At 63.3% G+C, this 21,288-nt stretch overlaps 2 protein-coding genes across 2 annotated transcripts in view; one reads left to right on the forward strand and one right to left on the reverse strand.

Moving 5' to 3' along the window:
* Positions 1–764: 764 nt before the first annotated feature.
* On the forward strand, positions 765–3,727 carry LOC138733993 (tRNA (guanine(26)-N(2))-dimethyltransferase-like; the record flags this gene model as incomplete). The annotated part of the gene is made up of 5 exons (XM_069881526.1): positions 765–910; positions 1,005–1,081; positions 2,157–2,276; positions 2,464–2,578; positions 3,629–3,727. Coding segments are annotated over 5 exons (539 nt in total), but the record flags the coding sequence as incomplete, so codon positions are not given.
* MAN2B1 (mannosidase alpha class 2B member 1) overlaps positions 3,724–21,288 on the reverse strand; it is a 30,801-nt gene continuing 13,236 nt past the window's right edge. Inside the window, exons 11-24 of the mRNA XM_069881585.1 lie at positions 20,730–20,839; positions 18,230–18,337; positions 18,001–18,117; positions 17,705–17,896; positions 17,440–17,537; positions 15,898–16,021; positions 15,679–15,797; positions 14,547–14,648; positions 14,382–14,469; positions 14,186–14,266; positions 6,622–6,849; positions 6,396–6,545; positions 4,000–4,102; positions 3,724–3,896 (exon numbers count right to left, since the gene is read on the reverse strand). Of these exons, the coding sequence (XP_069737686.1) occupies positions 3,793–3,896; positions 4,000–4,102; positions 6,396–6,545; positions 6,622–6,849; positions 14,186–14,266; positions 14,382–14,469; positions 14,547–14,648; positions 15,679–15,797; positions 15,898–16,021; positions 17,440–17,537; positions 17,705–17,896; positions 18,001–18,117; positions 18,230–18,337; positions 20,730–20,839 (1,724 nt within the window). The 3' untranslated portion in view covers positions 3,724–3,792. The remainder of the gene's footprint in view (positions 3,897–3,999; positions 4,103–6,395; positions 6,546–6,621; positions 6,850–14,185; positions 14,267–14,381; positions 14,470–14,546; positions 14,649–15,678; positions 15,798–15,897; positions 16,022–17,439; positions 17,538–17,704; positions 17,897–18,000; positions 18,118–18,229; positions 18,338–20,729; positions 20,840–21,288) is intronic.

The raw sequence follows: 21,288 nt of genomic DNA on the forward strand, positions 1-21,288 counted from the left end.
GAACACCCCCAGATCCATCGGGAACACCCCTAGATCCATTGGGGACACCCCCAGATCTCCCCCAGGGCAAGGGCACCCCAAATCCCTTGGGATGCCCCTAGATCTTTCGGGGACACCCCCAGATCCATCGGGAACACCCCTAGATCCCCCCCAGGGCAAGGGCACCCCAAATCCCTTGGGACGCCCCTAGATCTTTCGGGGACACCCCTAAATCCATCAGGGACACCCCTAGACCCATCGGGGACACCCCTAGATCCTCCCCTCCCCAAGCCCCTGGGTCCCCCAAATCCCTTGGGATGCCCCCTAGATCCATTTGGGACACCCCCAGATCTCCCCCAGGGCAAGGGCACCCCAAATCCCTTGGGATGCCCCTAGATCTTTCGGGGACACCCCTAGATCCATTTGGAACACCCCCAGATCCATCGGGAACACCCCTAGATCCACTGGGGACACCCCCAGATCTCCCCCAGGGCAAGGGCACCCCAAATCCCTTGGGATGCCCCTAGATCTTTTGGGGACACCCCCAGATCCATCGGGAACACCCCTAGATCCCCCCAGGACAAGGGCACCCCAAATCCCTTGGGATGCCCCTAGATCTTTCGGGGACACCCTAAATCCATCAGGGACACCCCTAGACCCATCGGGGACACCCCTAGATCCCCCCCTCCCCAAGCCCCTGGGTCCCCAAATCCCTTGGGATGCCCCCTAGATCCATTTGGAACACCCCAAAAATCCCTGGGCGGCCCCCTCCCCTGGTTCATAAGCCTGGGGGCCCCCCCAATTTCTGCCTCTGCCCCCCCAGATCCGCCCTGCTCCACGCCGGCTTCCGCGTTTCCCTCTCCACGCCTGCAAAAACGCCGTCAAGACGGACGCGCCGCCCGCCCTGCTCTGGGACCTCATGCGCTGCTGGGTGAGAAACGGGGTGCGGGGACCCCCCCAAAAAAAATGGGGGGCTGAGCAACCTCCCCTGACCCCCCCCTGCACCCCCTTTTTTCCCTCGTCAGGCCAAGCTGCACCCCGTGAAACGCGAGCGGCTCGCGGAGACCAGCCCGGCCGCGCGGATCCTCGCCGTGGAGCCCACGTAGGAGCCCCCCCAAAAACACCCTGACCCCCCCAAAAACACCCTGACCCCCCCCAAATCATCCTGTTCCCCCGACTTTGCCCCCCTAAATGATCCTGACCCCCCCCCCCCGGCTTTGCTCCCCACAAATAATCCCACTTTCCAAACGACCCTGGATCACGCTTTGACCCCCCAAAATGACCCTGTGCCCCCCCAAAATGACCCTGGCCCCCCCCAAATAACCCTGGCCCCCCCATTTTGCCCCCCAATGACCCCATTCCCCCTCCTTTACCCCCCCAAAATGACCCTGGGCCCCCCTAAAATGACCCTGCCCCCCCCAAATCACCCTGTCCCCCCCCCATTTTGCCCCCCATGACCCCATTCCCCCTCCTTTACCCCCCCAAAATGACCCTGGGCCCCCCTAAAATGACCCTGCCCCCCCCCAAATCACCCTGTCCCCCCCATTTTGCCCCCCATGACCCCATTCCCCCTCCTTTACCCCCCCAAAATGACCCTGGGCCCCCCTAAAATGACCCTGCCCCCCCCCAAATCACCCTGTCCCCCCCCATTTTGCCCCCCAATGACCCCATTCCCCCCCTGTGCCCCCCCAAAATCACCCTGTCCCTCCCATTTTGCCCCCCAATGACCCCATTCCCCCCCGTACCCCCCCAAATCACCCTGTCCCCCCCCCATTTTGCCCCCCCGACCCCATTCCCCCTCCTTTATCCCCCCAAAATCACCCTGTCCCCCCCATTTTGCCCCCCAATGACCCCATTCCCCCCCGTACCCCCTCAAATCACCCTGTCCCCCCCCATTTTGCCCCCCAATGAGCTCCATTCCCCCCCGTACCCCCTCAAATCACCCTGTCCCCCCCCATTTTGCCCCCCAATGAGCTCCATTCCCCCCCGTACCCCCTCAAATCACCCTGTCCCCCCCCATTTTGCCCCCCAATGAGCTCCATTCCCCCCCGTACCCCCTCAAATCACCCTGTCCCCCCCCATTTTGCCCCCCAATGACCCCATTCTCCCCCGTACCCCCCTAAATGACCCCGTACCCCCCCAAATGACCCCGTCCCCCCCCGTTTTGCCCCCCCCAGGCTCCAGGCCTCCTTCGCTCTCCACCCGGACGCCAACCCCAGCTCCAGGAAACGGGGTCTCAAGCGCTTCCCAGAGAACCCCGAAGCCTTTTGGGGTCCCAAGGCTCGGGCGAAGGCCGGGTAAGAGCCCTGGGGGGGGGTCAGGGGGCGCTGGGGGGGGTCCCCAGACTCCCAGCCCCCCCCCCCCGGAATCATGCCTGGAGAGAGGGAGCGAGGCACCCTACAAATGAGGGGTGGGGAGGGGTCCCCTGGTCTGTTATTTTGGGGAGGGGGGGTGTTATCTGTGCCCCCCCCGACCCCCCCCCAGGGGTGGGATCTCCCCCTCCCTCCAGGAGAAGCGGCAGCGGCTCCAGAACAAGCGTTCGGCGCGGACGGAGAGCGGCGCCGGCCTCAAAATGTTCCCGTGTAAACGCTTCAAGGAGGTACCGGGGGGGGCTGGAATATTGGGGGGGGGCTGGAATATTGGGGGGGGGCTGGAATATTGCGGGGGGGGGCTCATATTGGGAGCTGAGCCCGGTGCAACTCGTTACACAGAGGGAAACTGAGGCACGGGGGGACACAGAGGGAAACTGAGGCATGCGGGGGCCCCCCCCCCCACTTCATGGAGGGACAGGAGGGGGGTGCAGGGCTTTTTTTTGGGGGGGGGGGGAATAATGGGAGGGGCTGGAATGATGTGGAGGAGCTGGAATGATGGGAAGGGAATGGAATATTGGGGGGGGGGGCGACCCTGGGAACAAAGGGGGAGCCCCGGAACAAGGAATGGGGCTGGAATAATGGGGGGGGGGGGCTGGAATAATGGGGGGGGCTGGAATGTTAGGATGGAGTCTGGAATATTTGGGGGGGGCTGGAATAATGGGAGGGGGAACTGGAATAATGGGAGGGGGGGGCTGGGAACAAAGGGGGAGCTCAGGAATAAGGAATGGGGCTGGAATGGTGGGGGGGGGCTGGAATGTTGGGGGGGGCTGGAATAATGGGGGGGTTGGAATAATGGGGGGGGGGACTGGAATAATGGGGGAGGGAGCCCAGAAACAAGGAATGGGCCTGGAATAATGGGGGGGGGCTGGAATAATGGGGGGGGCCTGGAATAAAGAGAGGGACTGGAATAATGGGGGGGGGGGCTGGAATAATGGGGGGGGCCTGGAATAAAGAGAGGGACTGGAATAATGGGGGGGGGGCTGGAATAATGGGGGGGGCCTGGAATAAAGAGAGGGACTGGAATAATGGGGGGGGGGGCTGGAATAATGGGGGGGGCCTGGAATAAAGAGAGGGACTGGAATAATGGGGGGGGGGCTGGAATAATGGGGGGGGGCCTGGAATAAAGAGAGGGGCTGGAATAATGAGGGGGGCCTGGAATAATGGGGGGGGGCTGGAATAAGGGGGATCTCTGGGAACAAGGTGGGGGCTGGAACAAAGAGGGGGGGGGCCAGGAATAAGCGGGGGGTCCTCACTGCCTTCTCCCCCCCCCCCCCCAGGGAAGCTGCTCCCTGGGTGCCGACTGTCGATACTCGCACGAGGAGGGGGTCCCGGCCGCCGCCCCCCCCGATCCCGAATAAACTGCGTCCGGAGACAAATTCCCATGGGATTTAATGCGCTTTTGGAAGCTGAGGGGGGGGGGGTGCGTGGGGCCCCCCCCAACTCAAAGACCCCCCTGCACCGAGGCCAGGAATGTCCGGATCTCCATGGGTTCCAGGCGCACCCGGCGCGGATCCAGTTTGGCACTGGGATGGGACTGGGATGGACCTGGGAAAATGGGAAACGGGGGTGAGACCCCCCCCAAAACTCCTTAAAGCCCCCCTAAAGCCCCCCTAAAGCCCCCCCCCGGGCTCCCCAGTCCCCCCAGCACCGGTATCCGGGGTCCAAACGAGGCGGGAGACGGCGTCGAGGGGCAAATCGGCCCCCAGGCTCAGCTCCTGCACGGAGACGACGGAGAAGGCGGAGAAGAGGCTCTGGGAGAGGGAAAAATCCATCAGGGACGGGGAGCGGGAACGGGGGGCGGCTCTGGGAGTGGGAATTGGCTCTGGGAGTGGGGAGCGGCTCTGGGAGTGGGAATTGGGAGTGGGAATTGGCTCTGGGAATGGGAATTGGGAGTGGGAATTGGCTCTGGGAGTGGGGAGCGGCTCTGGGAATGGGAATTGGGAGTGGGAATTGGCTCTGGGAATGGGAATTGGGAGTGGGAATTGGCTCTAGGAGTGGGGAGCGGCTCTGGGAGTGGGAATTGGGAGTGGGAATTGGGAGTGGGAATTGGCTCTGGGAGTGGGAATTGGGAGTGGGAATTGGCTCTAGGAGTGGGGATCGGCTCTGGGAATGGGAATTGGGAGTGGGAATTGGCTCTGGGAGTGGGAATTGGGAGTGGGAATTGGGAGTGGGAATTGGCTCTAGGAGTGGGGAGCGGCTCTGGGAGTGGGAATTGGGAGTGGGAATTGGCTCTGGGAGTGGGAATTGGCTCTGGGAGTGGGAATTGGGAGTGGGAATTGGCTCTAGGAGTGGGGATCGGCTCTGGGAATGGGAATTGGGAGTGGGAATTGGCTCTGGGAGTGGGAATTGGGAGTGGGAATTGGCTCTGGGAGTGGGGAGCGGCTCTGGGAATGGGATTTGGGAGTGGGAATTGGCTCTGGGAATGGGAATCGGGAGCAGGAATTGGCTCGAGGAGTGGGGAGCGGCTCTGGGAATGGGAATTGGGAGTGGGAATTGGCTCTGGGAGTGGGAATCGGGAGCAGGAATTGGCTCGAGGAGTGGGGAGCGGCTCTGGGAATGGGAATCGGGAGTGGGAATTGGCTCTGGGAGTGGGGAGCGGCTCTGGGAATGGGAATTGGGAGTGGGAATTGGCTCTGGGATTGGGAATTGGGAGCAGGAATTGGCTCTAGGACTGGGGAGTGGCTCTGGGAGTGGGAATTGGGAGTGGGAATTGGCTCTGGGAGTGGGGAGCGGCTCTGGGAATGGGAATCGGGAGCGGGAATTGGCTCTGGGAGTGGGAATCGGGAGCAGGAATTGGCTCGAGGAGTGGGGAGCGGCTCTGGGAGTGGGAATTGGGAGCAGGAATTGGCTCTAGGAGTGGGGAGCGGCTCTGGGAGTGGGAATTGGGAGTGGGAATTGGCTCTGGGAGTGGGGAGCGGCTCTGGGAATGGGAATTGGGAGTGGGAATTGGCGCTAGGAGTGGGAATTGGGAGAAGGAATTGGCTCTAGGAGTGGGGAGCGGCTCTGGGAATGGGATTTGGGAGTAGGAATCACTGTGGGAATGGGAATCGGGACTGGGAATTGGCTCTGGGGGTGGGAATCGCTGCAGGGAGCAGCTCCAGGAGTGGGGAGCAGCCCCGGGATTAGGGATTTGCCTCTGGGAATCGTCTCCGGGAGCAGGGATCACGCAGGAAGGGTTCAGGGGGGATGGGATCTCCAATCCCAGCGCGTTCCGACCCCCAGGTGTGGGCACAGCCCTCCCACTGGACCAGGGGGGCCAAAGCCCATGGATCCAGCTGATCCCTCTCTAGATCCTTCCTGCCCTCCATCCATGGATCCAGCCTCTCCTGATCCCTCTCTAGATCCTTCCTGCCCTCCATCCATGGATCCAGCTGATCCCTCTCTAGATCCTTCCTGCCCTCCGTCCATGGATCCAGCCTCTCTGATCCCTCTCTAGATCCTTCCTGCCCTCCATCCATGGATCCAGCCTCTCCTGATCCCTCTCTAGATCCTTCCTGCCCTCCACCCATGGATCCAGCCTGGCCCGATCCTTCTCTAGACCCTTCCTGCCCTCCAGCCATGGATCCAGCCTGGCCTGATCCCTCTCTAGATCCTTCCTGCCCTCCATCCATGGATCCAGCCTCTCCTGATCCCTCTCTAGATCCTTCCTGCCCTCCATCCACGGATCCAGCCTCTCCTGATCCCTCTCTAGATCCTTCCTGCCCTCCATCCATGGATCCAGCCTCTCCCGATCCCTCTCTAGACCCTTCCTGCCCTCCATCCATGGATCCAGCCTGGCCTGATCCCTCTCTAGATCCTTCCTGCCCTCCCTCCATGGATCCAGCCTCTCCTGATCCCCCTCTAGATCCTTCCTGCCCTCCAGCCATGGATCCAGCCTCTCCTGATCCCTCTCTAGACCCTTCCTGCCCTCCATCCATGGATCCAGCCTCTCTGATCCCTCTCTAGATCCTTCCTGCCCTCCAGCCATGGATCCAGCCTCTCCCGATCCCCACCCCTCCCATCCCCGCGCGGGGGCTGGTGTCGGGAAGGCCGCGGGCGTCTCACCAGGAGGTCGATGGTGACGGGCTGGGACCCGTTGACGCTCTCCCCGCGCTCGAACTGATGCTCCAGCCTCACGAGGACGTTCCCGTCGTCCTCGGCCGCCAGCGTCAGGAGGTGGACGTTGGGCGGCAGCTCCGTCCGCAACGCCGAGAACTTGGGGAGGGGGTCACGGTGAGGGGGGACACGGTGGCTGTGACCCCCGGAGTCCCCGTTAAAGCCCTCGTCTCACCTCCCGCCGGCCCCGGCTGAAGGACGAGCCCTCTCCGGCCGCCAGCACCGCGTAGGGCGCCACGACCAGCTCCTGCGCCAGCGGCCGGTGCCGCTCGGCCGCCGATGCCACCGGCTCCAGGAGGACGAGGTGGCGGCCGCGGACAACCAGCCCTCGCCCCGTGGCTCCCGGTTCGGACAGGGGCTCCCCGACTCCCCGGTTGTCGTCGCAGAGCAGCCGGCGATGGACCTGGGGGGAACGGCAGCCGGCGTGGGGCACGTCACCCTGGAGGCTGCAGCCTGGTCCTCGCAGCCCGGAGGACGCAACCCCCACATCTGCACCCCTGAGGCTGCATCCCAGCCCCTGCACCCCCACATCTGCACCCCTGAAGCTGCATCCCAGCCCCTGCACCCCCACATTTCCATCCCTGAAGCTGCATCCCAGCCCCTGAACCCCCACATTTCCATCCCTGAGGCTGCATCCCAGACCCTGCACCCCCACATCTGCATCCCTGAGGCTGCATCCCAGCCCCTGCACCCCCACATCTGCATCCCTGAAGCTGCATCCCAGCCCCTGCACCCCCACATCTGCATCCCTGAGGCTGCATCCCAGCCCCTGCACCCCCACATCTGCATCCCTGAGGCTGCATCCCAGCCCCTGCACCCCCACATTTCCATCCCTGAGGCTGCATCCCAGCTCCTGAACCCCCACATTTCCATCCCTGAGGCTGCATCCCAGCTGCTGCACCCCCACATCTGCATCCCTGAGGCTGCATCCCAGCCCCTGCACCCCCACATTTGCATCCCTGAGGCTGCATCCCAGCCCCTGCACCCCCACATCTGCATCCCTGAGGCTGCATCCCAGCCCCTGCACCCCCACATTTCCATCCCTGAAGCTGCATCCCAGCCCCTGCACCCCCACATCTGCATCCCTGAGGCTGCATCCCAGCCCCTGCACCCCCACATTTCCATCCCTGAAGCTGCATCCCAGCCCCTGCACCCCCATATTTGCATCCCTGAAGCTGCATCCCAGCCCCTGCACCCCCACATCTGCACCCCTGAGGCTGCATCCCAGCCCCTGCACCCCCACATCTGCATCCCTGAGGCTGCATCCCAGCCCCTGCACCCCCACATTTCCATCCCTGAGGCTGCATCCCAGCCCCTGCAGCCCCAAAATCTGCATCCCTGAGGCTGCATCCCAGCCCCTGCACCCCCACATCTGCATCCCTGAGGCTGCATCCCAGCCCCTGAACCCCCACATCTGCATCCCTGAAACTGCATCCCAGCCCCTGCACCCCCACATTTCCATCCCTGAAGCTGCATCCCAGCCCCTGCACCCCCACATCTGCATCCCTGAGGCTGCATCCCAGCTCCTGAACCCCCACATTTCCATCCCTGAGGCTGCATCCCAGCCCCTGCACCCCAACATTTCCATCCCTGAGGCTGCATCCCTGAAGCTGCATCCCAGCCCCTGCACCCCCACATCTGCATCCCTGAGGCTGCATCCCAGCCCCTGCACCCCCACATTTCCATCCCTGAGGCTGCATCCCAGCTGCTGCACCCCAACACTTCCATCCCTGAGGCTGCATCCCAGCCCCTGCACCCCCACATCTGCATCCCTGAGGCTGCATCCCAGCCCCTGCACCCCCACATCTGCATCCCTGAGGCTGCATCCCAGCTGCTGCACCCCAACATTTCCATCCCTGAGGCTGCATCCCAGCTGCTGCACCCCCACATCTGCATCCCTGAGGCTGCATCCCAGCCCCTGCACCCCCACATTTCCATCCCTGAGGCTGCATCCCAGCCCCTGCACCCCCACATCTGCATCCCTGAGGCTGCATCCCAGCCCCTGCACCCCCACATCTGCATCCCTGAGGCTGCATCCCAGCCCCTGAACCCCCACATTTCCATCCCTGAAGCTGCATCCCAGCCCCTGCACCCCCACATTTCCATCCCTGAGGCTGCATCCCAGCCCCTGCACCCCCACATTTGCACACCTGAAGCTGCATCCCAGCCCCTGCACCCCCACATCTGCATCCCTGAGGCTGCATCCCAGCCCCTGCACCCCCACATCTGCATCCCTGAGGCTGCATCCCAGCCCCTGAACCCCCACATCTGCATCCCTGAGGCTGCATCCCAGCCCCTGCACCCCCACATTTCCATCCCTGAGGCTGCATCCCAGCCCCTGCACCCCCACATCTGCATCCCTGAGGCTGCATCCCAGCCCCTGCACCCCCACATCTGCATCCCTGAGGCTGCATCCCAGCCCCTGCACCCCCACATCTGCATCCCTGAGGCTGCATCCCAGCCCCTGCACCCCCACATCTGCATCCCTGAGGCTGCATCCCAGCCCCTGCACCCCCACATCTGCATCCCTGAGGCTGCATCCCAGCCCCTGCACCCCCACATCTGCATCCCTGAGGCTGCATCCCAGCCCCTGCACCCCCATATTTGCATCCCTGAAGCTGCATCCCAGCCCCTGCACCCCCACATCTGCATCCCTGAGGCTGCATCCCAGCCCCTGCACCCCCACATCTGCATCCCTGAGGCTGCATCCCAGCCCCTGCACCCCCACATCTGCATCCCTGAGGCTGCATCCCAGCCCCTGCACCCCCATATTTGCATCCCTGAAGCTGCATCCCAGCCCCTGCACCCCCACATCTGCATCCCTGAGGCTGCATCCCAGCCCCTGCACCCCCACATCTGCATCCCTGAGGCTGCATCCCAGCCCCTGCACCCCCATATTTGCATCCCTGAGGCTGCATCCCAGCCCCTGCACCCCCACATTTCCATCCCTGAGGCTGCATCCCAGCTCCTGAACCCCCACATTTGCATCCCTGAGGCTGCATCCCAGCCCCTGCACCCCCACATTTCCATCCCTGAGGCTGCATCCCAGCTCCTGCACCCCCACATTTCCATCCCTGAGGCTGCATCCCAGCTGCTGCATCCGATTGGTTCCATCCTGGCTCTTCCATCCCCAAAATCTGCATCCCTGAGGCTGCATCCCAGCCCCTGCACCCCAACATTTCCATCCCTGAGGCTGCATCCCAGCCCCTGCACCCCCACATCTGCATCCCTGAGGCTGCATCCCAGCCCCTGCACCCCCACATTTGCATCCCTGAGGCTGCATCCCAGCCCCTGCACCCCAACATTTCCATCCCTCAGGCTGCATCCCAGCTCCTGAACCCCCACATTTCCATCCCTGAGGCTGCATCCCAGCCCCTGCACCCCCAAATTTCCATCCCTGAGGCTGCATCCCAGCCCCTGCACCCCCACATTTCCATCCCTGAGGCTGCATCCCAGCTGCTGCACCCCAACACTTCCATCCCTGAGGCTGCATCCCAGCCCCTGCACCCCCACATCTGTATCCCTGAGGCTGCATCCCAGCCCCTGCACCCCCACATCTGCATCCCTGAGGCTGCATCCCAGCTGCTGCACCCCAACATTTCCATCCCTGAGGCTGCATCCCAGCTGCTGCACCCCCACATCTGCATCCCTGAGGCTGCATCCCAGCCCCTGCACCCCCACATTTCCATCCCTGAGGCTGCATCCCAGCCCCTGCACCCCCACATCTGCATCCCTGAGGCTGCATCCCAGCCCCTGCACCCCCACATCTGCATCCCTGAGGCTGCATCCCAGCCCCTGAACCCCCACATTTCCATCCCTGAAGCTGCATCCCAGCCCCTGCACCCCCACAATTGCATCCCTGAGGCTGCATCCCAGCCCCTGCACCCCCACATTTCCATCCCTGAGGCTGCATCCCAGCCCCTGCACCCCCACATTTGCACACCTGAAGCTGCATCCCAGCCCCTGCACCCCCACATCTGCATCCCTGAGGCTGCATCCCAGCCCCTGCACCCCCACATCTGCATCCCTGAGGCTGCATCCCAGCCCCTGCACCCCCACATCTGCATCCCTGAAACTGCATCCCAGCCCCTGCACCCCCACATCTGCATCCCTGAGGCTGCATCCCAGCCCCTGCACCCCCACATTTCCATCCCTGAGGCTGCATCCCAGCCCCTGCACCCCCATATTTGCATCCCTGAGGCTGCATCCCAGCCCCTGCACCCCCACATCTGCATCCCTGAGGCTGCATCCCAGCCCCTGCACCCCCACATCTGCATCCCTGAGGCTGCATCCCAACCCCTGCACCCCCACATCTGCATCCCTGAGGCTGCATCCCAACCCCTGCACCCCCACATTTGCATCCCTGAAGCTGCATCCCAGCCCCTGCACCCCCACATTTCCATCCCTGAGGCTGCATCCCAGCCCCTGCACCCCCACATTTCCATCCCTGAAGCTGCATCCCAGCCCCTGCACCCCCACATTTCCATCCCTGAGGCTGCATCCCAGCCCCTGCACCCCCACATTTGCACACCTGAAGCTGCATCCCAGCCCCTGCACCCCCACATTTCCATCCCTGAGGCTGCATCCCAGCCCCTGCACCCCCACATTTGCATCCCTGAGGCTGCATCCCAGCTCCTGAACCCCCACATTTCCATCCCTGAGGCTGCATCCCAGCCCCTGCACCCCCACATTTCCATCCCTGAGGCTGCATCCCAACCCCTGCACCCCCACATCTGCATCCCTGAAGCTGCATCCCAGCTCCTGAACCCCCACATTTCCATCCCTGAGGCTGCATCCCAGCCCCTGCACCCCCACATTTCCATCCCTGAGGCTGCATCCCAGCTCCTGAACCCCCACATTTCCATCCCTGAGGCTGCATCCCAGCCCCTGCACCCCCATATTTGCATCCCTGAAGCTGCATCCCAGCCCCTGCACCCCCACATCTGCATCCCTGAGGCTGCATCCCAGCCCCTGCACCCCCATATTTGCATCCCTGAGGCTGCATCCCAGCCCCTGCACCCCCACATTTCCATCCCTGAAGCTGCATCCCAGCCCCTGCACCCCAACATTTCCATCCCTGAGGCTGCATCCCAGCTCCTGAACCCCCACATTTCCATCCCTGAGGCTGCATCCCAGCCCCTGCACCCCCATATTTCCATCCCTGAGGCTGCATCCCAGCCCCTGCACCCCCACATTTCCATCCCTGAGGCTGCATCCCAGCCCCTGCACCCCCACATCTGCATCCCTGAAGCTGCATCCCAGCCCCTGAACCCCGATATTTCCATCCCTGAGGCTGCATCCCAGCCCCTGCACCCCCACATTTCCATCCCTGAGGCTGCATCCCAGCCCATGCACCCCCACATTTCCATCCCTGAGGCTGCATCCCAGCCCCTGCACCCCCACATCTGCATCCCTGAGGCTGCATCCCAGCCCCTGCACCCCCACATCTGCATCCCTGAGGCTGCATCCCAGCCCCTGCACCCCCACATCTGCATCCCTGAAACTGTATCCCAGCCCCTGCACCCCCACATCTGCATCCCTGAGGCTGCATCCCAGCTCCTGAACCCCCACATTTCCATCCCTGAGGCTGCATCCCAGCCCCTGCACCCCCACATTTCCATCCCTGAGGCTGCATCCCAGCCCCTGCACCCCCACATTTCCATCCCTGAGGCTGCATCCCAGCCCCTGCACCCCCACATTTGCATCCCTGAAGCTGCATCCCAGCCCCTGCACCCCCACATTTCCATCCCTGAGGCTGCATCCCAACCCCTGCACCCCCACATTTCCATCCCTGAGGCTGCATCCCAGCCCCTGCACCCCCACATCTGCATCCCTGAGGCTGCATCCCAGCCCCTGCACCCCCACATCTGCATCCCTGAGGCTGCATCCCAGCCCCTGCACCCCCACATTTCCATCCCTGAGGCTGCATTCCAGCTGCTGCACCCCCACATCTGCATCCCTGAGGCTGCATCCCAGCCCCTGCACCCCCACATCTGCATCCCTGAGGCTGCATCCCAGCCCCTGAACCCCCACATCTGCATCGCTGAAGCTGCATCCCAGCCCCTGCACCCCCACATCTGCATCCCTGAGGCTGCATCCCAGCCCCTGCACCCCCACATCTGCATCCCCGAAGCTGCATCCCAGCCCCTGCACCCCCACATCTGCATTCCTGAGGCTGCATCCCAGCCCCTGCACCCCCACATCTGCATCCCTGAGGCTGCATCCCAGCCCCTGCACCCCCACATTTCCATCCCTGAGGCTGCATCCCAGCTCCTGCACCCCCACTTTTCCATCCCTGAGGCTGCATCCCAGCCCCTGCACCCCCACATTTCCATCCCTGAGGCTGCATCCCAGCCCCTGCACCCCCACATTTCCATCCCTGAGGCTGCATCCCAGCCGCTGCACCCCCACATCTGCATCCCTGAGGCTGCATCCCAGCCCCTGAACCCCCACATTTCCATCCCTGAGGCTGCATCCCAGCTGCTGCACCCCAACATTTCCATCCCTGAGGCTGCATCCCAGCTGCTGCACCCCCACATCTGCATCCCTGAGGCTGCATCCCAGCCCCTGAACCCCCACATTTCCATCCCTGAGGCTGCATCCCAGCCCCTGCACCCCCACATTTCCATCCCTGAGGCTGCATCCCAGCCCCTGCACCCCCACATTTCCATCCCTGAGGCTGCATCCCAGCCCCTGCACCCCCACATCTGCATCCCTGAGGCTGCATCCCAGCCCCTGCACCCCCACATTTCCATCCCTGAGGCTGCATCCCAGCCCCTGAACCCCCACATCTGCATCCCTGAGGCTGCATCCCAACCCCTGCACCCCCACATCTGCATCCCTGAGGCTGCATCCCAGCTCCTGAACCCCACATTTCCATCCCTGAGGCTGCATCCCAGCCCCTGAACCCCAATATTTCCATCCCTGAGGCTGCATCCCAGCCCCTGCACCCCCACATTTCCATCCCTGAGGCTGCATCCCAGCCCCTGAACCCCAATATTTCCATCCCTGAGGCTGCATCCCAGCCCCTGAACCCCAATATTTCCATCCCTGAGGCTGCATCCCAGCCCCTGCACCCCCACATCTGCATCCCTGAGGCTGCATCCCAGCCCCTGCACCCCCACATTTCCATCCCTAAGGCTGCATCCCAGCCCATGCACCCCCACATTTCCATCCCTGAGGCTGCATCCCAGCCCCTGCACCCCCACATCTGCATCCCTGAGGCTGCATCCCAGCTCCTGAACCCCCACATTTCCATCCCTGAGGCTGCATCCCAGCCCCTGCACCCCCACATTTGCATCCCTGAGGCTGCATCCCAGCCCCTGCACCCCCACATTTCCATCCCTGAGGCTGCATCCCAGCCCCTGCACCCCCACATTTGCATCCCTGAGGCTGCATCCCAGCTCCTGAACCCCCACATTTCCATCCCTGAGGCTGCATCCCAGCTGCTGCACCCCAACATTTCCATCCTTGAGGCTGCATCCCAGCCCCTGCACCCCCACATTTCCATCCCTGAGGCTGCATCCCAGCTGCTGCATCCGATCGGTTCCATCCTGGCTCTTCCATCCCCAATATCTGCATCCCTGAGGCTGCATCCCAGCCGCTGCACCCCCACATCTGCATCCCTGAGGCTGCATCCCAGCCCCTGCACCCCCACATTTGCATCCCTGAGGCTGCATCCCAGCCCCTGCACCCCCACATTTCCATCCCTGAGGCTGCATCCCAGCACGTTCCCTCACCATGAGCTCTAAGGAGCCGTCGAAGATGCTGCTGCCGCCCTGCGATCGATCCGTCAGCACCGTCAGCTGCACCTTCTCGTCCTGCAGGGAGGGAAGGAGGCAAGAGCCACACGTGTGACGAGCTCTGCCCCGCTCTCAGCCCCGTGCCCCGCTCTCAGCCCCGTTCCCCCCCCTCCCACCGCGCCGGAGTCGTTACCTTGATGAAGATGCGGGTGTTAACGGGGTAATAATTCCCCGCCACGGGTTCCGTCTGGTTCAGGTCCCACGTGGGCCGGTAGTTGCGCCTTTTGGGGGGAGGCGAAGCCGGTTACGGGGAGGGGGACAGGGGGGGTCCCCGGTGATCGCCCGCCCCGGCCCCGACCTGCGCTCCAGGATCTGCCGCCCGTTGGAGTCGGTGTAGAAGACGGAGCCCGTCCGCAGCGGCGTCTCGAAGCGGCTGATGATCTCCTTGCCCACCCCGTCGCTGGGGGAGATGGGGGGGGCGTTAGCAGAGAATAACGGAACCACCGGGTTGGAAGAGACCCAACGGAGCAGCCAACCGTCCCCATCAATCACCGACCCACGTCCCTCAGCGCCTCGGCCACCCTCAACCCCTCCAGGGCAGGGGACTCAACCCCCTCCCTGTCCCAGTGACCAATGACCCTTTCCATGAAGAAGTTCTTGATGTCCCATGCGGAGCCTCCCCTGGTGGAGCTTGAGGCCGTTCCCTCTCGGCCTGGCCCCTGGCCCTGGGGAGAAGAGCCCAGCTCCCTCCTCTCCACCAGCTCCTTGCAGGGAAAGAGCAAGGAGGTCTCCCCTCAGGCTCCTCTTCTCCAGGCTGAACCCCCCCAGCTCTCTCAGCCGCTCCTCTTCTTCTCCAGCCCCCTCCCCAGCTTCGTTGCTCTTCTCTGCACTCGCTCCAGAGCCTCCACATCCTCGTGTCCCACCAACCCCCCCAGGTCCTTCTCCTCCAGGCCCTTTCCAGCCAGACTCCTCCTAGGCTGGAGCTGCCCAGGGTCGTTGTGCCCCAAGGTCCTGCTCCAACCTCATCCCCTTGGTCTCAGCCCATGGATCCAACCAGCTCAGATCCCTCTGGAGAACCTCAAACCCTCCAGCAGATCCACCCGGCTCAGTGTCACCCCCAAACTCTCTCAGGGAGCCCTCGATGCCTCCATCCAGGTCGTGGATAAAGACATTGACCAGGACCCAGCACGGAGCCCTGGGGACACCACGTGGACCTGGCCTCCAGCTGGAGTTAACTCCATCTCCCACCACTCTCTGGGCCCTCCACACAACCAGTTTCCCACCCAGGAGAGCGTTGGCCTCTCCAGGCCCGAGACGGACAGTTTCCGAAGTAGAAAGGTGTGAGGAACCGTGTCCAAGGCTTTTCTGAAGTCCAGAAGACTCCATCCCAGCCTTTCCCTCATCCAGCAGGCGAGTCCCTTGGTCAGAGCGGGGCAGGACCTGCCGTATTCCCACCTCCCCAGGTTTTTCCGCCCCCCTCCCTCACTCACTCCACGGGGATGGGCCCCACGGTCCATTCCAGCTCCAGGTAGGGCTGCCCCGCGCGGAGCCGAACCACCTGGGAGCACCACGAGGAGAAGTTCTGGTGGAGCTCCTGCACCAGGGAGTTCTGCGGGGGACACAGGGGCGGGGGGGGGTCCTCAGCGCCCTGAGTTGGGGGGTCCCGGGGACACCCCCAGCCCCCCGGGGAGCCCGGCCCCACCGCCCACCTGCACCAGGTACGTGGAGACGCCCTTGGAGCTGGAGACGGGGCTGGGGTCGGAGCTGTTGGGGCGGAAGATGTAGGCGCCCGAGGCCTGGGAGCTCTCGGAGTTGCCCGTGCTGGCGTTGTACCTGCAGGAAGAGGAGGAGGAAAAGGGAGGGGGAAAAGGGAGGGGGAGGAAGGAGGAAAAGGGAGGGGGAGGAAGGAGGAAAAGGGAGGGGGAGGAAGGAGGAATAGGGAGGGGGAGGAAGGAGGAAAAGGGAGGGGGAGGAAGGAGGAAAAGGGAGGGGGAGGAAGGAGGAAAAGGGAGGGGGAGGAAGGAGGAAAAGGGAGGGGGAGGAAGGAGGAAAAGGGAGGGGGAGGAAGGAGGAAAAGGGAGGGGGAGAAAGGAGGAAAAGGGAGGGGGAGGAAGGAGGAAAAGGGAGGGGGAGGAAGGAGGAAAAGGGAGGGGGAGGAAGGAGGAAAAGGGAGGGGGAGGAGGAAAAGGGAGGGGGAGAAAGGAGGAAAAGGGAGGGGGAGAAAGGAGGAAAAGGGAGGGGGAGAAAGGAGGAAAAGGGAGGGGGAGGAAGGAGGAAAAAGGGAGGGGGAGAAAGGAGGAAAAGGGAGGGGGAGAAAGGAGGAAAAGGGAGGGGGAGAAAGGAGGAAAAGGGAGGGGGAGAAAGGAGGAAAAGGGAGGGGGAGGAAGGAGGAAAAGGGAGGGGGAGGAAGGAGGAAAAGGGAGGGGGAGGATGAGGAGAAGGAGGAGGAGGAGCAAGAGGAAAGAGGAGGAGGAGGAAAAGAAGGAGGAGGAGGAGAAAAAGGAAGGAGAAGGAGGAGGAAGAGAAGAAGATATGAAAAGGAAAGAGGAGGAGACAAAGAAGGAGGAGGAGATAGGAAAAGGGAGGAGGAAAAGGAAGGAGAAGGAGGAGCAGGAAAAGAAGGAGGGGGAGGAGGAGGAGAAGGAGGAGGAGGAGGAAAAGAAGGAGGGGGAAAAGGAAGGAGAAGGACGAGGAGGAAAAGAAGGAGGAGGAGAAAAGGAAAGAGAAGGAGGAGGAGGAAAGAGGAGGAGAAGAAGATAGGAAAAGGAAGGAGGAGGAGGAAAAGAAGGAGGGGGAGGAGGAGGAGAAGAAGGAGGAGGAAAAGGAGGAGGGGGAAAAGGAAGGAGAAGGTGGAGGAGGAAAAGAAGGAGGAAAGAGAAGGAGGAGGAGGAGGAAAGAGGAGGAGGAGGAGGAAAGAGGAGGAGGAGAAGATAGGAAAAGGAAGGAGGAGGAAAAGGAAGGAGGAGGAAAAGGAAGGAGGAGGAAAAGGAAGGAGGAGGAAAAGGAAGGAGGAGGAAAAGGAAGGAGGAGGAAAAGGAAGGAGGATAAGGAAGGAAGAGAAAAAGGAGAAGGAGGAGAAAAGGAAGGAGGAGGAGGAGGAAAAGAAGGAAAAGCAAAAGGAAGGAGGAGGAGAAAAAGACAGAAACAGGAAGAAGGATGAAAAGGAAGGAGGAGGAAGAGAATGCTGAGGGGGAGGAGGAGGAAGCTCCCCCCGTGGGGCAGCGGGGCGTCCAGGCCCCCCCAGTGCTCACCAGTAGAAGCTCTGGAGGACGGGGAGCGAGACGCCTGCGTCCAGGTTCTCGATCTGCTCCAGGAGCCCCGTGACGGGGTCGAAGAGCACCCGGACGTGCTGCGGGGCCGGAGGGAGGACGGCGAGTCGAGCCGCCGCCCCCCCAGTTCCTCCCAGCGGCCCCCCGACTCTCCAACCGGGCCGGGGTCGGGGGGGAGCCGGGACACCCCCTGCCCCGGGATCCAGCTCCGGAGCCCAGCAACCGGGTGCATCCCGGGCTTCCGTACCTCATTGCGGATCTCCCGAGGGGGCGAGAGGCGCGGGGTCGGTTTGGGGGGCCGGGGGGGCTCCCCGCGGCGCAGCCGGGAGACGCTGAAGGTGCTGAAGCCCAGGGGGGGCACGGAGGCCTGGAAGAGCAGCTCGCGCGCGGCGCCAGCACCACCACGCAGCCAGCGGGTGACGTTGGAGACGGGAACCACCTGGAAAGGAGAAAAGGGGGGAAGAAAAAAAGGGGGATTCGAGGGGGTTCGGGGTCTCGGGGATGGGGGGGGGGGGGGGGGTGACGGGGCCGCCCCGCGCTCACCTCGCTGGGCACAGGCCGGCCCTGAGCGTCCAGCACCGCGTAGGCCGCCCCGGAGACTGGGAGCCGCAGGGGCCACGAGAGACGGCGGCCGAGGGGGTTGTAGACGATGACGGAGAACTAGGAGTGGGGGGGGACAGACAGACGGACACAGCGTCAGCCCCAGCAGGACCCCCCCCCCCCGAGACCAGCTCCCCGAAGGCCTCGTGGGGACCCCCCCCGGGACACTCACGCGGGCGGCCGCCTCGCTCAGGGCGCAGACGCTGACGTTGAGGGCGTCGCAGAAGACGAAGTCGGGCTTGGAGCCGCTCAGCGCGGCCAGAGCGTTGGCTACCAGCACCTGAGAGAGAGCCCAGAGGGGCCACGGCTCGGCTAGCGACCCAGGGGGCTCGTGGCCCAAACCCTGTGGCCACGTTGGCTACCAGCACCTGAGAGAGAGCCCAGAGGGGCCACGGCTCGGCTAGCGACCCAGGGGGCTCGTGGCCCAAACCCCACTGGCCGTGGCTACCAGCACCTGAGAGAGAGCCCAGAGGGGCCACGGCTCGGCTAGCGAGCCAGGGGGCTCGTGGCCCAAACCCCACTGGCCGCGTTGGCTACCAGCACCTGAGAGAGAGCCCAGAGGGGCCACGGCTCGGCTAGCGACCCAGGGGGCTCGTGGCCCAAACCCTGTGGCCACGTTGGCTACCAGCACCTGAGAGAGAGCCCAGAGGGGCCACGGCTCGGCTAGCGACCCAGGGGGCTCATGGCCCAAACCCCACTGGCCGCGTTGGCTACCAGCACCTGAGAGAGAGCCCAGAGGGGCCACGGCTCGGCTAGCGACCCAGGGGGCTCGTGGCCCAAACCCTGTGGCCGCGTTGGCTACCAGCACCTGAGAGAGAGCCCAGAGGGGCCACGGCTCGGCTAGCGACCCAGGGGGCTCGTGGCCCAAACCCTGTGGCCGTGTTGGCTACCAGCACCTGAGAGAGAGCCCAGAGGGGCCACGGCTCGGCTAGCCACCCAGGGGGCTCGTGGCCCAAACCCCACTGGCCGTGGCTACCAGCACCTGAGAGAGAGCCCAGAGGGGCCACGGCTCGGCTAGCCACCCAGGGGGCTCGTGGCCCAAACCCTGTGGCCGCGTTGGCTACCAGCACCTGAGAGAGAGCCCAGAGGGGCCACGGCTCGGCTAGCGACCCAGGGGGCTCGTGGCCCAAACCCCACTGGCCGTGGCTACCAGCACCTGAGAGAGAGCCCAGAGGGGCCACGGCTCGGCTAGCCACCCAGGGGGCTCGTGGCCCAAACCCTGTGGCCACGTTGGCTACCAGCACCTGAGAGAGAGCCCAGAGGGGCCACGGCTCGGCTAGCGACCCAGGGGGCTCGTGGCCCAAACCCTGTGGCCGCGTTGGCTACCAGCACCTGAGAGAGAGCCCAGAGGGGCCACGGCTCGGCTAGCCACCCAGGGGGCTCATGGCCCAAACCCTGTGGCCGCGTTGGCTACCAGCACCTGAGAGAGAGCCCAGAGGGGCCACGGCTCGGCTAGCAACCCAGGGGGCTCGTGGCCCAAACCCTGTGGCCGCGTTGGCTACCAGCACCTGAGAGAGAGCCCAGAGGGGCCACGGCTCGGCTAGCCACCCAGGGGGCTCGTGGCCCAAACCCCACTGGCCGCGTTGGCTACCAGCACCTGAGAGAGAGCCCAGAGGGGCCACGGCTCGGCTAGTGACCCAGGGGGCTCGTGGCCCAAACCCTGTGGCCACGTTGGCTACCAGCACCTGAGAGAGAGCCCAGAGGGGCCACGGCTCGGCTAGTGACCCAGGGGGCTCGTGGCCCAAACCCTGTGGCCACGTTGGCTACCAGCACCTGAGAGAGAGCCCAGAGGGGCCACGGCTCGGCTAGCGACCCAGGGGGCTCGTGGCCCAAACCCTGTGGCCACCAGGACCTGACAGAGCTGGGGGGGAGGAGAAAAGGGGGGAGAGAGAAAAGGGGAAGAGGATTAAAAAGGGGAAATGAGGGGGTTAAAAGGGGGAAGAAGGGGGTTAAAAGGGGGAAAAGGGGGTTAAAAGGGGGAAGGGGGGGTTTAAAAGGTGAAATGAGGGGGTTAAAAGGGGAAATGAGGGGGTTAAAATGGGAAAAGGGGGGGTTAAAATGGGAAAAGGGGGGTTAAAAGGGAGAACGGGGGTTAAAAAGGAGAAATGAGGGGGTTAAAAGGGGATATGAGGGGGTTAAAGGGGGAAGAGGGGGGTTAAAAGGGGGAAGGGGGGGTTAAAAGGGGGAAAAAGGGGTGTTAAAAGGGGGAAAAGGGGGGTGAAAGGGGGAAAAGGGGGGTTACAAGGGGGAAGCGGGGGTTACAAGGGAAAGAAGGGGGTGAAAAGGGGGAAAAGGGGGTGTTAAAAGGGGGAAAAGGGGGTTTATAAGGGGGAACAGGGGGTTAAAAAGGGGAAATGAGGGGGTTAAAAGGGGAAATGAGGGGGTTAAAAGGGGGAAGGGGGGGTTAAAAGGGGGAAGGGGGGGTTAAAAGGGGGAAAAGGGGTGTTAAAAGGGGGAACAGGGGTTAAAAAGGGGAAATGAGGGGGTTCAAAAGAGGAAGAGGGGGGTTAAAAAGAGGAAGAGGGGGGTTAAAAAGAGGAAGGGGGGTGAAGCCGGCCCCCATCTCCCGCCCTCCCCAGCCCCCAGTTTGCTCGGTGGCTGTGACCGCAGCTCCCCCCACCCCTGGCCCCCGCACCCCTAAAACTCTGGGGTTTTCTCCCCAGAACTCGTACCTGGCAGCGCTGCCAGCCCCCCGCCAGCTGCCGCGCGTAGTCGTCGGTGACGTCCTGCTTGGCGGTGCCGCTGACGGCGTCGTGGTGCTGCAGCACGGCCACCGCCTCGCCTGGGGGGGGAAACGGGGGGTCAGGGGGGTCCTGGGGGGTCCCCAAACCCGCACCTCACAGCATCCCCAGGTTGGAAACCCCCCCCCAGGCTCATCAAGTCCAACCGTTCCCATCAACCGCTAAGCCAACTCCCTCAGCACCCCGCGTCTAGACCCAACTTTCCAACTATAGCTGAAGAAATTCCAGGATATAAAAATGAAATTCTTCGTTTTCTGCTCATTGGGTGGTTTCAGGTGTGAATGATTTTTCCAAGCGAAAACGTAGCGATAGTTTTAAATCGACCTGGAAAACGTTTTTATTTAGGAAAAGACAAATTTGAGATAATCGTTCACAAACGCGGAGAACGTAGGCGACCGTGGGAGTCAGAGGGATAGAATCATAGAATCATAGAACGGTTTGGGTTGGAAAGGACCTTAAAGATCATCTAATTCCAACCCCCCTGCCGTGA

Source organism: Phaenicophaeus curvirostris, unplaced genomic scaffold, assembly GCF_032191515.1.
Source record: "Phaenicophaeus curvirostris isolate KB17595 unplaced genomic scaffold, BPBGC_Pcur_1.0 scaffold_51, whole genome shotgun sequence".
Classification (NCBI taxonomy): domain Eukaryota; kingdom Metazoa; phylum Chordata; class Aves; order Cuculiformes; family Cuculidae; genus Phaenicophaeus; species Phaenicophaeus curvirostris.